This window comes from Ictalurus furcatus, chromosome 19 (genome assembly GCF_023375685.1).
Source record: "Ictalurus furcatus strain D&B chromosome 19, Billie_1.0, whole genome shotgun sequence".
NCBI classification, from domain to species: domain Eukaryota; kingdom Metazoa; phylum Chordata; class Actinopteri; order Siluriformes; family Ictaluridae; genus Ictalurus; species Ictalurus furcatus.
Window position 1 is genome coordinate 26,917,711 of NC_071273.1, and position 16,362 is coordinate 26,934,072.

The window sequence follows — 16,362 nt, forward strand, 5'->3', positions numbered from 1 at the left end:
AATTAATTATCATTAAAGTCGATCTATTCGAGTCCTTTTGATTAACTCAAGTAGCTGAATTAATCACCTGTAGTAGAGTCACATCTCTTTAAATGGATCTGATGATGATGGTGATGGTGATGAGGAGGAGGATGATGATGATGATGATGGTGATGATGATGGTGATGAGGAGGAGGATGATGATGAGGATGATGATGATGGTGATGAGGAGGAGGATGATGGTGATGATGGTGATGATGATGGTGATGATGGTGATGATGAGGGTGATGATGATGATGGTGAGGATGATGGTGATGATGATGGTGATGATGATAATGGTGAGGATGATGATGGTGATGGTGATGATGGTGATGATGATGATGATGGTGATGATGATGATGATGGTGATGATGATGGTGATGGTGAGGGTGATGATGATGGTGATGGTGAGGGTGATGATAATGGTTATGGTGATGATGATGAGGGTGATGATGATGGTGATGATGATGATGGTGGTGATGGTGATGATGATGGTGAGGATGATGATGGTGAGGATGATGATGGTGATGGTGATGATGGTGATGATGATGGTGATGGTGAGGGTGATGATGATGGTTATGGTGATGATGATGAGGGTGATGATGATGATGATGGTGATGATGGTGATGATGATGATGGTGGTGATGGTGATGATGATGGTGAGGATGATGATGGTGAGGATGATGATGGTGATGATGGTGATGATGATGATGGTGATGATGATGGTGATGATGATGGTGATGATGATGGTTATGGTGGTGATGATGATGGTGATGATGATGGTGATGATGATGGTGGTGATGGTGATGATGATGATGGTGGTGATGATGATGGTGATGATGATGAGGATGATGGTGATGATGATGATGGTGATGATGATGGTTATGGTGGTGATGATGATGGTGATGATGATGGTGGTGATGGTGATGATGATGATGGTGGTGATGATGATGGTGATGATGATGAGGATGATGATGATGATGATGGTGATGAGAGCCAATCCCAATTCAGATTCAGTATAATTCATTCAGATTTATTCCACTCATGGAAGAAGTCTGTAAGAAAAGTACCTACTTCACTTGAAGAAGATGAAGGAGTCTCTGTCTGTCTCTCTGTCTGTTTGTCTCTCTATCTGTCTGTCTTTCTGTCTGCTTCTTTGTCTGTCTCTCTGTCTGTCTCGCAGCCTGTCTGTCTGTCTCTCTGTCTGTCTGTCTCTCTGTCCATGTCTCTATTTGTCTTTAACTCTGTTTTGCTCTTTGTCTGACTGTCTCTCTCACTCTATTCTGCCTGTCTATCTGTTGATGTGTCTGCTCTACTTACTCTCTCTCTCTCTCTATATATATATATATATATACCTGTCTGTCTGGCACTCTGTGTATCTGCTGATTAGTCTTTCTCTCTGACTGTCTGTGTGTCTGTGCATTGTGATGTGGTACTGGTGAGACAGTAGTGTGACTGCAGGACTTGCAGGAGAGCAGATGTGTTGAAAGGGATTAGTGCAAGTATGAGAGCAGGTATGAGGTATGAAGTGTTTTTTGTCGTTCTCTGTGTCAGTCTCATGGAGGGGCTTGAATGGAGATAAGAGTTTACACTGAGCCACCTGGGCACACAGGCTTTTGTTCCCACAAACACAATATTTATTCTCCGCTCCTGAGCATGGAGCTTGAGGCTGAGGTAATTCAGATCCTGCTGGTCCACAAGTGACCTGCTGATGTTGGAGTTAGTAATCTTCACTCATGCAGGAGTGTTGTTCCAATGCTTCACTTGCTAAGACCAGCAGGACATATGGGATCTCCTTGCAGATTATGAACAAAGTTCCATTGAGCTTTTGACATGGATGAATTGCTGGATCACCTCCTACCTTTTGTCAGGAAAATGCCTCAAGCTAGCAGGTGGCATAAGCCATGATCGCTAAGAAGTAGTACTGAGACGAAAGTAGCAGCCGTTTGACATCATCCAACCTAACAGGAACATTAATAATGTAGAGAAGTACAAAGGAGCTGGTGGAGGGTTCCTCCAGTGGGTGAGATCCTCCAGTGAGGAACCACTAGCAGAAATTACACAAGTCTATGAAAGCAGTCCCAGATCCATGCCCAGGTGTTCAGTGGACTCACCTTGATGCAGGGCAACGTAGAGTAACGAAGGTCCCCACACATGGGGAAGTAGTCCCCATGAACACTGCGGTCTCGTCCCAAATCTTCAAACACAAACAGTGGATAGAATTTTACTACAAATGTGCCGCGTTCCGAAACTACAACCTGGTGATACGGGTACATAACACACACACTACACTGAACTCACACGCAGAGTGTTTACTCAGGTCTTACAAATACAGAATATCCTAATTCAATAATTAAGTAAAAGTAAAAAATGTTTTTAAAAAAATAAAATTGTCTAAAATAAACATCATAAAGATTACTGAAACAATAATAAATATATAGAGGCGTTGTTCCTGACATTCCTGCTGTCTACGTCCACTCAAACACAAACCTTTTTTTTTTTAATAAATCCTAATAGAATCAGTTTCCTGTCTTTAGTCCATTCATTAAAATGTTAAAGTGTAATGTTATACAGCGCCCTCCATTAATATTGGCACCCTTCGTAAAGATGAACAAAGAAGGCTGTGAAAAATTATCTTTCTTGTTTAATCTTTTGTTTAAAAAATTCACAAAAATACTCTGCTCTCATGGAGATCAAACAGTTGCAAACACAACACAGGTTTCTCAAAATAAACACCTTTATTAAGTATAGGTGTGCAACAATAATTGCAAAATAATACTTTGTGTACCTCCCTTTGCCAAGATAACAGCTCTGAGGCTTCTATATAATGACTGATTAAACAAGTAAGACAAATTTTCTTTTTTGTCTTCTTCACTCATATTTACAAAGGGTGCCAATATTAGTGGAGTGCGCGGTGTATATAGGGCCTGCAATGTCTCAGTCAACACAACGGTTCCAAAATAAATATTTAATAACTTAATAACTAAACTAAACACTCAAAGTGATGTGATGAGGTTAACTGTGTTGTCAGGTGATTGAGACAGACGATGGTTTCCAGCCGCTGAAGGACGGATATGATTACCTGGTGGAATTTCTGGATCTTTCTTTCCCCTCAGCGAGTCCTGACAGAGCACACGCCTACATAGAGGTAATACACTACATATAAAATATTAAACCATTATAAAGTGTGCAGGGTCTGTGATAAGTTATTAATGTAACTCTGTGTGTGTGTGTGTGTGTGTGTGTAGGTTAAGAACAGAGTGAATGTGATGAGGTATGTGGTGTTGAATGGCCTGCTATGGGACGATCTGTACATCGGCTTCAACAACCAAATCAGCAGGTAGATGTCAAATCAGCTGACATCTACCATCACAAGTAACACACACACACACACACACACACACACACACACACACTCACACACACACTCACACACACACACATACACACACATACTCACACACACACACATACACACACACACACTCACACACACACACTCAAATACACACACACTCACACACACTCACACACACACACACTCTCACATACACAGCGTGTAGTGTGTATGTAGTGTGTATTGGCAGTGTGTAGTGTGTGTGTAGTGTGTATGTAGTGTGTATTGGCAGTGTGTAGTGTGTATGTAGTGTGTATGTAGTGTGTATTGGCAGTGTGTAGTGTGTATGTAGTGTGTATGTAGTGTGTATTGGCAGTGTGTAGTGTGTGTGTAGTGTGTATGTAGTGTGTATTGGCAGTGTGTAGTGTGTATGTAGTGTGTATGTAGTGTGTATGTAGTGTGTATTGGCAGTGTGTAGTGTGTATGTAGTGTGTATGTAGTGTGTATTGGCAGTGTGTAGTGTGTATGTAGTGTGTATGTAGTGTGTATGTAGTGTGTATTGGCAGTGTGTAGTGTGTATGTAGTGTGTATGTAGTGTGTATTGGCAGTGTGTAGTGTGTATGTAGTGTGTATGTAGTGTGTATGTAGTGTGTATTGGCAGTGTGTAGTGTGTATGTAGTGTGTATTGGCAGTGTGTAGTGTGTATGTAGTGTGTATGTAGTGTGTATTGGCAGTGTGTAGTGTGTATGTAGTGTGTATTGGCAGTGTGTAGTGTGTATGTAGTGTGTATGTAGTGTGTATTGGCAGTGTGTAGTGTGTATGTAGTGTGTATTGGCAGTGTATAGTGTGTGTAGTGTGTATGTAGTGTGTATTGGCAGTGTGTAGTGTGTATGTAGTGTGTATTGGCAGTGTGTAGTGTGTATGTAGTGTGTATGTAGTGTGTATTGGCAGTGTGTAGTGTGTGTGTAGTGTGTATGTAGTGTGTATTGGCAGTGTGTAGTGTGTATGTAGTGTGTATTGGCAGTGTGTAGTGTGTATGTAGTGTGTATTGGCAGTGTGTAGTGTGTGTAGTGTGTATGTAGTGTGTATTGGCAGTGTGTAGTGTGTATGTAGTGTGTATTGGCAGTGTGTAGTGTGTATGTAGTGTGTATTGGCAGTGTGTAGTGTGTATGTAGTGTGTATGTAGTGTGTATTGGCAGTGTGTAGTGTGTGTGTAGTGTGTATGTAGTGTGTATTGGCAGTGTGTAGTGTGTATGTAGTGTGTATTGGCAGTGTGTAGTGTGTGTAGTGTGTATGTAGTGTGTATTGGCAGTGTGTAGTGTGTGTGTAGTGTGTATGTAGTGTGTATTGGCAGTGTGTAGTGTGTGTGTAGTGTGTATGTAGTGTGTATTGGCAGTGTGTAGTGTGTATGTAGTGTGTATGTAGTGTGTATGTAGTGTGTATTGGCAGTGTGTAGTGTGTATGTAGTGTGTATGTAGTGTGTATTGGCAGTGTGTAGTGTGTATGTAGTGTGTATGTAGTGTGTATTGGCAGTGTGTAGTGTGTGTGTAGTGTGTATGTAGTGTGTATTGGCAGTGTGTAGTGTGTATGTAGTGTGTATTGACAGTGTGTAGTGTGTATGTAGTGTGTATGTAGTGTGTATGTAGTGTGTATTGGCAGTGTGTAGTGTGTATGTAGTGTGTATTGGCAGTGTGTAGTGTGTATGTAGTGTGTATTGGCAGTGTGTAGTGTGTATGTAGTGTGTATTGACATTGTGTAGTGTGTATGTAGTGTGTATGTAGTGTGTATGTAGTGTGTATTGGCAGTGTGTAGTGTGTATGTAGTGTGTATTGGCAGTGTGTATGTAGTGTGTATGTAGTGTGTATTGGCAGTGTGTAGTGTGTATGTAGTGTGTATTGGCAGTGTGTATGTAGTGTGTATGTAGTGTGTATTGGCAGTGTGTAGTGTGTATGTAGTGTGTATTGACAGTGCGTAGTGTGTATGTAGTGTGTATGTAGTGTGTATGTAGTGTGTATTGGCAGTGTGTAGTGTGTATGTAGTGTGTATTGGCAGTGTGTAGTGTGTATGTAGTGTGTATGCAGTGTGTATTGGCAGTGTGTAGTGTGTATGTAGTGTGTATGTAGTGTGTATTGGCAGTGTGTAGTGTGTGTGTAGTGTGTATGTAGTGTGTATTGGCAGTGTGTAGTGTGTATGTAGTGTGTATTGGCAGTGTGTAGTGTGTGTAGTGTGTATGTAGTGTGTATTGGCAGTGTGTAGTGTGTGTGTAGTGTGTATGTAGTGTGTATTGGCAGTGTGTAGTGTGTATGTAGTGTGTATTGGCAGTGTGTAGTGTGTGTGTAGTGTGTATGTAGTGTGTATTGGCAGTGAGGAAGGTGTCGAGGTTTACACACTCACTGTATTCTCTGTTTTATTGAAGCTCAGATCGTGAACCAACCCAGAGTCAGAAGCTACAGATATGTTAGAATCCTGATTAATTACAAGCTTGAATTACACGTGTGTGGGTGTGTGTATGTGTGTATGTGTGTATGTGTGTGTGTGTGTGTGTGGGCGGGCGTGTGTGTGTGTGTGTGTGTGTGTTCTAACTGATTCCTGAAATTGTGTCACTTCGAGTTGCACATCAGCTTCCTTCCTTAATGTTGAACTCGAGGTGTTCATCTTCGACACACCCCACCTCGCTCACACTCGTTCTCTCATCATCATGGCTGCTGTACTTTATCTCTCCCTCCATTTCATCCTCCTTCTGTCCTCTTTCACCCTCTCGAAGACAGGAAATCCACTTCCTGACATCACAGACCAAGAGTTCATCGATGTTTGTGTGAAAGAGCACAACCAAGCGCGCAGCAATGTCAGTCCTTCTGCGAGCTACATGCGCTACATGGTAAGAAGGAAGTCCAAATAATGACACAAACATTTCTGTTCCTGTGTGATTATGATGGACTTTATAAACTGTCTAAAATATAAAAGGTTTTGACAGATCAGATTTAATGAAGTCATTATTTAGTCACGTATGGGCATGTGAAACTTTATATAAAAAGTGTGCCTGTTGCATTCTGGTTAAAGTTAAAAACTTACTGCAGCCTGTGGACCAGCTGAGGAAACACAGACGTTTCTAACTCCTGTACCGTGGAGTGAGCTGAAGCATGATACAAGCTGGCACAAATGAATAGCTATAGTCATCATAAAAAAGGGGGGTAAGGTGAGAGTCTAAACTAGGATGTACCACACGAAACTACAAACAGGAAACATGGAGTTAAAGGCAGGGACATAACACAGAAAACATACAGTACGACTACTCTAAGACACAACACGGTAAAAATAGCTACAACATTCACCTGTGTTATGAAGATTATCTAACATATTGTACTACAGACAATTTACTACAGTATTTACTACAGTATCTCACAAAAGTGAGTACACCCCTCACATTTTTGTAAATATTTGATGATATCTTTTCATGTGACAACACTGAAGAAATGACACTTTGCTACAATGTAAAGTAGTGAGTGTACAGCTTGTGTAACAGTGTAAATTTGCTGTCCCCTCAAAATAACTCAACACACAGCCATTAATGTCTAAACCGCTGGCAACAAAAGTGAGTACACCCCTAAGTGAAAATGTCCAAATTGGGCCCAATTAGCCATTTTCCCTCCCCGGTGTCATGTCACTTGTTAGTGCTACAAGGTCTCAGGTGTGAACGGGGAGCAGGTGTGTTAAATTTGGTGTCATCGCTCTCACACTCCCTCATACTGGTCACTGGAAGTTCAACATGGCATCTCATGGCAAAGAACTCTCTGAGGATCTGAAAAAAAGAGTTGTTGCTCTACATAAAGATGGCCTAGGCTATAAGAAGATTGCCAAGACCCTGACACTGAGCTGCAGCACGGTGGCCAAGACCATACAGCGGTTTAACAGGACAGGTTCCACTCAGAACAGGCCTCGCCATGGTCCACCAAAGAAGTCGAGTGCTCGTGCTCAGCGTCATATCCAGAGGTTGTCTTTGGGAAATAGACATATGAGTGCTGCCAGCATTGCTGCAGAGGTTGAAGGGGTGGGGGGTCAGCCCGTCAGTGCTCAGACCATACGCCGCACACTGCATCAAATTGGTCTGCATGGCTGTCGTCCCAGAAGGAAGCCTCTTCTAAAGATGATGCACAAGAAAGCCCGCAAACCGTTTGCATCATGGAGGAGTGGAAGAGGACTCCAGTGGAACCTGTGAAGCTCTGGTGAACTCCATGCCCAAGAGGGTTAAGGCAGCGCTGGAAAATAATGGTGGCCGCACAAAATATTGACACTTTGGGCCCAATTTGTACATTTTCACTTAGGGGTGTACTCACTTTTGTTGCCAGCGGTTTAGACATTAATGTCTGTGTGTTGAGTTATTTTGAGGGGACAGCAAATTTACACTGTTACACAAGCTGTACACTCACTACTTTACATTGTAGCAAAGTGTCATTTCTTCAGTGTTGTCACATGAAAAGATATCATCAAATATTTACACAAATGTGAGGGGTGTACTCACTTTTGTGACATACTGTATAGTAGAATTTCCACATCACTACAGTATTTACTACAGGAATTCTACTGCAGTTTCTATAGTACAATTACTCTAAAACACACTAAATGTTGAATTATTTCATGTGGGTTTCAGGCTGAGATTAAAGTAGGGAATGTTAATGAAATATAGTGTCCAATGAAAATTAAGGACCACTGGTGCTGTGGCGTGAAAGTCAGGGCAGAGGTACGAACATGAGGTATGGGGTTTTTAAAATTCAGACCATTATAGAAAAGTTGAACTGATACTGAAAGGTGGGCATGATGAATGAAAAGTGAGGATTCTTACTCAAATGAAAGTGTGTGTGTGTGTGTGTGTGTGTGTGTGTGTGTGTGTGTGTGTGTTTCAGACATGGGACAATGACCTGGCAGTCCTGGCAAGGAACTGGGCAGGAAATTGTCTCTTTAAACACAATCCTCATCGAGCTCATCCTGTCTTGTCCCCAGTCGGAGAGAACATCTGGGCAGGAGCTCCGCCCAGTAGCTTTCAATTAAAATCAGCGATTCAGAGCTGGGTTGACGAAGTTAAAGACTATGACTACAACAAAATCTACTGCAGCAAAGTCTGTGGCCATTACACACAAGTAATTTCTCAAAAACCTGATTTCTTAAGTAAAAAAAATTCATCGCGCGTACATTACTGTAATGTTCTTATTACAACTGCAAAACGTTTACTCAAACATCTGTTAATGTTGAGTTTTTAAGGATAATTACATATTATAATGTTAAACCTTGTAGAATTTATTAGAAGCGCTTAGGACTAATTATGATACAGTAAGTGTTGGTAAAATTTCCTTGATGACATCATCATATTAATTCTTATTTACATCTTTAACACATTAGCAGCTAATGCGAATGCACACATCGTGTGTGTTATTAGTGTAACTACAGGTGTAGAATCACCTATGTCTGAGATTTAATTATTCATTTCAATCAATTCTCGGCTGTAGTTTAGCTACAGGGGTTTACTGAAACCCTAAATGTAGTTAAATAAAATAAATGTTTAGCTATATTTAAGATACATTTAGTTTAGCTTAATTTAACTTGAATTTAAGGTCATTTAAAATATGCTAAGCTAACATTGCTTACTTATAGTCTATTTATAAGATAAGATAAGATAAGGTAAGATAAGATATAACTTTATTAATCCCCCTTAGGAGAAATTTAAGTCAACATAGCAGCACGAAGGAATATAAAAGAACAGAACAGAACAGATGCTGTATTGTAGAAGTATTCACACACTATTTACACTATACAATCAATAATATATTTAGACAAAAGCTTTATTTATTAGCTAGATTTAAAAAGGGTCAAATGTTCACCTACCTAAAACTAGATATCAGCTAAATGAGATAATGAATGAATATGAATATTAAGGCATGTTTTTGTGTTTTCACACCCTGAGTGATATCTGTGCTTAACGCAGGTGGTTTGGGCGACGACGTATAAAGTGGGCTGTGCTGTGATCGAATGTCCTAGAGGGGTGCGTGAAACAACTTTCTCACACAGAGCAGGAGTCATATTCGTGTGTAACTACGCAACATCGTAAGTCTGAACACACACTCAGTATTCAGTACGGCGTAGGGTACAGGGTGCAGTCCAGTAGGTTTCTGTCTGAGATTTGTCTCTGTAATCGTCCTCCATTTTCCCAAATCACCTGTAATATTTTGCAGTAAATGTTCATAATTTGTTGGCCATAGTTTAATTCCTGAGTAGGTCATCCCTTCTGGATCCGTTTAAAGAGGAACGGTGTCACTGTGTGCGGGTTTAGATATCAGCATAGACAGTGTTCTGGATGATGTGGGATGCGAGGCGATGGCAAAAATCGTTTCACTTTTATTGTTGTTGCACCCAGAGGCGTGACGGAATAAAGCTCTCCACTCACCTTTATTCCGTCTTCGGTCAGCTGGTGCACGAGTTCCCTCTCCGTCACAAACACCACCACGGCCTCGTTCATTCGGGATGCTGCACGATGTTTTCACATCCAATAAACTCTCCTATCGCCAATAACACCTGCTCCACCGAGACCTAGGAGCTCACCTCACACCGCACCCTGTGACAGAGAGAGAGAGGCCGAGCTCCACCGCTCAGGTGAGCCGCCATCCCTAAGCTCCGCCACCAGATCAACAGTCCCCTGGAGCAATAAATAAAACTAATATCACCACTTGCTTACTAATAATATACGCTTACTAATAACACGCGTTTAATATCATGCATTCACCCAGTGTTTGTGCTCTATGCAGTGTAGCACTGACTGGTAAAAAGGTGTAAGTTCAGACTCATCTCTCCCAACCTTATTAAAAATAAATGTCTGTCCAATCCAAGACCTGGTGGTGCCTTCTGTAAAATCCCTTTTGCAGTCTTAGTCCAAGCCAGGCACTTATGGTATAGGAGTCGCTTGTATTCTGAAAGCGGGATGCAGCTCTTTACGTCCACCAAGCCCTGTCCTACTTCCTGAACAGGAATTATACTGATTATTAGATTATGCTTCTAAGTAATCATTCTAAATGTTGCTTATAAATATTGATTACACTTTATCAATATATTCTATACAATCCACTCAGCAATTCTGGAGGTCCTCTCCCCAGCACCAGCTTTTACTATCACAAAGGCATTAGAATAAAAACTGAATATAACTGAATGTATGATATAAAAATGTCACCAAAACCAAATTGTTGTAAGACATAGAAAAGAAAACCACGATCGGCTCGATTAAAAGCTTTCTCCTGATCCAATGATAAAATACCAAGGTTAGAATTATTGAGCTGATTAAAATCAATTATATCCCTCAGTAAAAATATACTGTCCATGATTGACCGATTAGGAAAACAGTATGTCTGGTCCTTCTGAATTAATGATTCTAACACGAGTCTGTTTGCTAGACCATTTAAAAATATTTTATAGTCCAGAAACAACAAAGAAACTGGTCTAAATACTTGTATTCCTCTACTACATTCATCTGTGTACCATTAATAATCTCAGGCTGAAGTGAAAGTGCTTTCTTACTCAAACTGATAAGCATCTGTTTAGTCTGTGAGATGTTCCAGTCTAGTTTCATGCCGTTACACCGAGAGATAAACTCGCGCAGAGTCGGACCGTACTCCTGGCCTGAATGTGAATGTTTATCTCTGTACTCCAAAACTTACAATCCATAGACTCTCATCAACGGAGTCATGCAGCCAAGTTTCGGGGAACACCATCATGTGCATATTTCTGTATTCGTGCATAAAACTCACACTGGCCTGCAGTTCGTCCAGTTTATGGTGAAGCGAGCGTACATTGCCTAAGAGTATTCCAGGCAGTGCGGTGAAGTCCACCACGGTTCCGGCGTTTCCTCCTTACTCTCCTTTTCAGACCTCAGGTATTCTCAGTTAGTTCTCCAGGAATATTCCAAGCAGGATCGACAGGACCAGCGTTCAAACACAAACCCCCTGGTCAGGAACTCCCTGGTCATCACAGGCACACTCTCCTGCAAAACTTCATCCCCATATCTGAGGCTGCACTTCCCCAGTTTATCAACAGCAACAAAAGCACTAACTTCCACAAACTTCCTGCTCGCATCAGGAAATACGGAGTTTACAGCCTCCCACACACTTCCCCGTTCCCTCTCACTCACCTGAGCAGCTTCTCGCTGGTTAAAGAGCACGGAAAATGGATCTGTTCCATTATTGGTGGTTCATCGTTATTAAACCGAGGAGAAACGGAGTGCTTTATCTCTCACTTCACCTGCAAAATGAACCTTCTACTCTAGGTCATTAATGATAAAGTGTTTCTAGTATGTACATCATAACTAAAACAGACAAGCAGCAGGTTTATCTGCACTAAGCACCAAGTGATTACCGTAAAACCCAGCACACACACACACACACACACACACACGGTGTTTGTTTGATAGACGTAGTTATTGTTAAAAATCTCAATCTAATTAGTTAAATGTTAAAGTAGCTAAAGTTAAATGTCTGTGTCCTCTTGGTCCAGAGGAAACTACGTTCACCAGAAGCCGTATGAAAAAGGACAGTCCTGCAGCAAGTGTGGAGAAGAGAAGTGTGTGAACAATCTCTGTTGTAAGTGTGAACGTAGATTTTATTTTCAGATTTAATGTTAAACAGCTCCGAGTTTCCCTCCATCAGTAACATTTAGAACATTGTTTACAGACGACTCCACCCGAGACGGCACCATACGTGAGTTAATTTATACACTCTCCATCTGTGTGAGGGTTTATGTGTGTGTTTACTGTAGGAGAGTATCTTACCCCTCTGTGTGTGTGTGTGTGTGTAGGTAGTAACTGGACGCCGGACCGGGACCCTGCTCTGTATGTGTGTGGTGTGTTCTGTAAAACCGTGTTGATCATCAGACCTGTGTCTTTGCTGTTGATTTTTGGAAGTGTGTATTTCATTCAGCGCCGCTGTCCCAATATATTTGCTTACATAAACTAACACACACACAATATTTATCCATGTCACACTGCCTTTAAAGATCAGCTCTTATATACATGCTCTTTTAATTCATAGTTAACTTTTGCTGAAATGAAAAACAATAATAAATAAAATTATTATTATAATTATTATTAGTCATTGTGTGTTTACTCCTTAATATTATCTTAATAACAGATTTATTTCATGCCTCCTAACCACCAGGAGGCAGTAAGAATCCCCAGAATACCTTCAAGTGCACACGCATACCAAACCTTCAACAAAGCCTCGTAGTGATGGTAGTAGTATGGTTGTAGTTGTAGTGGAGGACCTATGGTGTAGTAGGTCATCCACACCTTCTGGTAGAATCCCCTCATTTTTCGGGGAGTCCCCAGATGCTCAGATATCATCCTCTCATCCCAGCATATATCAAGCACCAGGGTGGAGATGGAGTGGTGTCTGCACTGAGATCTGGGAGAGGTTTGAGGAAACACTGCGAGATCTTCAGCACTGCCACATCACCCGTTACAGCAGCAGAGTTCATCTCAAATTTATGAAGGTCCAGCTACATGAAACATTTACGGCATTGGGCAGACGTGCTTATCCAGAGCGACTAACATTTCTGTCATTTGTACAGCTGAGGGTTAAGGACTTTGCTCAAGGGCCCAGCAGTGGCAGCTTGGTGATGCTGGGATTAGAACTCAAGACCTTCTGATCCAACATCTTAACCACTGATCCACCACTTCCTCCTGGATCAGTAACTAACATGAGTGAATGGTGATAAATGTTTATGTTTACTGAGGAGTCATCATCTGAACAACAGATTCAGCATCAACAAACACAACAGTTCATGATTTGAGATACGACATGGTTTATCGTCAGCATATCATCGGCATCGAAGAACAATGGGCACAGATCAAGGATGCTGCCATAGAGACGGCAGAGAGAACGATTGGTCGACGGCGTGGAACGCAGCGAGAACGGTGGATTCAGGACCGGACATGGTCGTTGCTCGATGAAAGACGGGTCAAGAAACGTCAGCGCGATCAAGCAAAGACCGAAGAGGAGCAAAATGAAGCATCGCAGGCGTACCGAGAACTCGACCGCAGGGTCAAGAGGAGTTGCCGAGCAGACAAGAAGGACTGGCTGGACCGGAAGGGCACCGAAGCACAACTGGCTGCGGACCAGGGTGACAGCAGGACTCTTTTTCGTGTGGTCAGGGATCTCACTTGGGCCCGAAGCGGTTCCACTGGGCCGATAAGGGATACAACCGGCAGGATGCTAGTTAGCAAAGAAGAGCAGGACGCGCGTTGGGTGGAACATTTCAAAGACACCCTAAACCAGCCGGCTCCCATAGCCACGCACGACTTTACAGTCTTTCCTCCTCCCTGTGAGCTGGAAGTGGACATGAGCGACATCATGGATGCTGAGGTCGCTGCAGCGATTCGTCATCTGAAAAACAACAAAGCACCTGGTCTTGACCAAATCTCGGCAGAAATGCTGAAAGCGGGTGGTGATGAAGTTGTACGGGTGCTCACTACGCTGCTCAATGACTGCTGGCACATGGAACGTGTCCCAAATGACTGGAGACAGGGTGTCATCGTCAAATTACCTAAGAAAGGTAATCTCGCAGACTGTAACAATTGGAGAGGCATCACCCTTCTGTCTGTTCCAGGCAAGGTATTTTGTCTCGTCCTCCTCAAACAGATACTGCGAGCAGTCGATCAGGCTCTACGGGACGAACAGGCCGGGTTTAGAAGCGGTCGGTCGTGCACTGAACAAATCTTTGCTCTTCAAAACATCATTGAACAAAGCTCCGAATATCAGAAACCGCTCTTGGTCAACTTTATAGACTTTAAGAAGGCGTTTGACAGTGTCCACCGGAAATCGCTTTGGAACATCGCACGGCTATATGGCATTCCACAGCGGTTTATCGCCATTTTCCAGAACTTATATCAGGATTCTAGCTGTTGCATCCGGACGGACACAGGTCATACTGCCTTTTTCACCATCGAGACTGGAGTCAGACAGGGCTGCATTCTTTCACCATTCTTTTTCCTCATGATGATGGACTTCGTCATGCGACGAGCACTAACACAGCCAGCGTCTGGAATTCCGTGGACAGGCCAGGGACGCCTGACCGACCTGGAATTCGCCGACGATATTGTGCTATTGGCGCAGAATGGGAAAGTCTTACAGGAGATGACCATTAGCCTGGAGCACGAAGCAGCCAAAGTTGGGTTACGGATCAGCACTGACAAGACCAACGTCATGGCCGTCGGCCGGATGACGCCGGTGCGGATCACGGTGAGCAACCAGCTGATCGAAGAAGTCAAACAGTTCACCTACCTTGGCAGCATTGTGGCTGCGGATGGTGGGACTAACGTGGATGTCAATCGCAGAATCGGCAGAGCATTTGCAGTCTTCCAACAGCTTCAACCGATTTGGGCTAGGCGAACTATCCACACCAACAACAAACTTCGCCTGTTTAATAGCATCATCATCCCAACCGCCATCTATGCATCTGAAACTTGGAAGAGCTCGAGGGCAGTCATCCACAAGCTGAACGTGTTTCAACAACGATGCCTGAGAAGAATACTCGGTGTATCATACCGTGATCGTATTTCAAACAAAGAAATTCTAAGAAGAACAAACTCCCGCAGCCTGGCAGAAATGGTCGTAGAGCGAAGAATGCGCTTTGCAGGACACATTCTACGGATGTCTGACCACCGCCACGCAAAGATCGCGCTGCGCTGGACGCCGCCACGGGGGAAGAGAAGAGTAGGGCGGCCGCGGAATACTTGGCGACGAACATTCATGGAAGATCTACGAGCGCTCGATGTCAAGTGGGAAGATGTGGAAATCGACGCTTCCGACCGAGCCCGCTGGCGAATGCTTGTTGCCCGATGCGCCCCGCTGCGCGGACGGAACTAACTAACTTATCGTCAGCTCCAATCAGTAAGTGTCAGTAACTGTGTTCCCAATCTGAGGCAGAACTTCTCTTAACTCCTGACTGCTGAATACGTTTAAAACCAGACCAGTATAAACCGTCAGAGTTCTGAGGAAATCACGTTAAATTATTTACACAGCAGTTTCAAATATAAATTATTTACACATCAGCTGACTGTACCGATTTATAATTATCACATGGATTCTTTTCAGTGGTTGTCTTTTAAATCGATCCACCTTACTGCATAATTACACCCCAATAATACCCTTAAAATACCCCTAAAATAACCTACAACAGCTAATAATACCCCTAAAATAACCTACAACAGCTAATAATACCCCTAATAATACCCAACCCCTAATAATTCCCCTAATAATAACCTACAACTCCTAATAATACCCCTAATAATACCCCAATAATACCCTACAACCCCTAATACCCCTAATAATAACCTACAACAGCTAATAATACCCCTAATAATACCCAACCCCTAATAATTCCCCTAATAATAACCTACAACTCCTAATAATACCCCAATAATACCCTACAACCCCTAATAATAACCTACAACAGCTAATAATACCCCTAATACCCAACCCCTAATAATTCCCCTAATAATAACCCACAACAGCTAATAATACCCCTAATAATACCCAACAACCCCTAATAATAACCTACAACAGCTAATAATACCCCTAATAATACCCAACAACCCCTAATAATACCCCTAATAATACCCTACAACCCCTAATAATACCCCTAATAATACCCTACAACCCCTAATACCCCTAATAATACCCTACAACAGCTAATAATACCCCTAATGATACCCTACAACAGCTAATAATACCCCTAATGATACCCTACAACAGCTAATAATACCCCTAATAATACCCTACAACAGCTAATAATACCCTACAACAGCTAATAATACCCCTAAGAATACCCTACAACCCCTAATAATACCCTACAACAGCTAATAATACCCCTAATAATACCCTAAGACTACCATAAAATCCTTAATAATATCCTAATAATACATTTAATCAGATTAAAGGTTGTTCCAGAGTATAATCACACTTTCACTGCTTCAA

At 42.3% G+C, this 16,362-nt stretch overlaps 1 protein-coding gene across 1 annotated transcript; it reads left to right on the forward strand.

Annotated features, from left to right (window-relative positions):
• Positions 1 to 1,969: 1,969 nt before the first annotated feature.
• Positions 1,970 to 12,469, forward strand: glipr1a (GLI pathogenesis-related 1a). Its single transcript, XM_053650060.1, has 9 exons — positions 1,970 to 2,288; positions 3,050 to 3,166; positions 3,267 to 3,358; positions 5,966 to 6,233; positions 8,257 to 8,490; positions 9,333 to 9,451; positions 11,885 to 11,970; positions 12,061 to 12,087; positions 12,185 to 12,469. The coding sequence occupies exons 1-9, from the start codon at positions 2,088 to 2,090 to the stop codon at positions 12,340 to 12,342; spliced, it is 1,302 nt and encodes a 433-aa protein (XP_053506035.1). The 5' UTR covers positions 1,970 to 2,087; the 3' UTR covers positions 12,343 to 12,469.
• Positions 12,470 to 16,362: the final 3,893 nt, after the last annotated feature.

Coding starts and splice junctions, on each gene's coding strand:
- glipr1a (XM_053650060.1), top strand. CDS start 2,088: ATGAAAGCAGTCCCAGATCCATGCCCAGGTGTTCAGTGGACTCACCTT. Junction 3,167..3,266: donor GAGCACACGCCTACATAGAG/GTAATACACTAC, acceptor GTGTGTGTGTAG/GTTAAGAACAGAGTGAATGT. Junction 11,971..12,060: donor GTGTGTGAACAATCTCTGTT/GTAAGTGTGAAC, acceptor CATTGTTTACAG/ACGACTCCACCCGAGACGGC.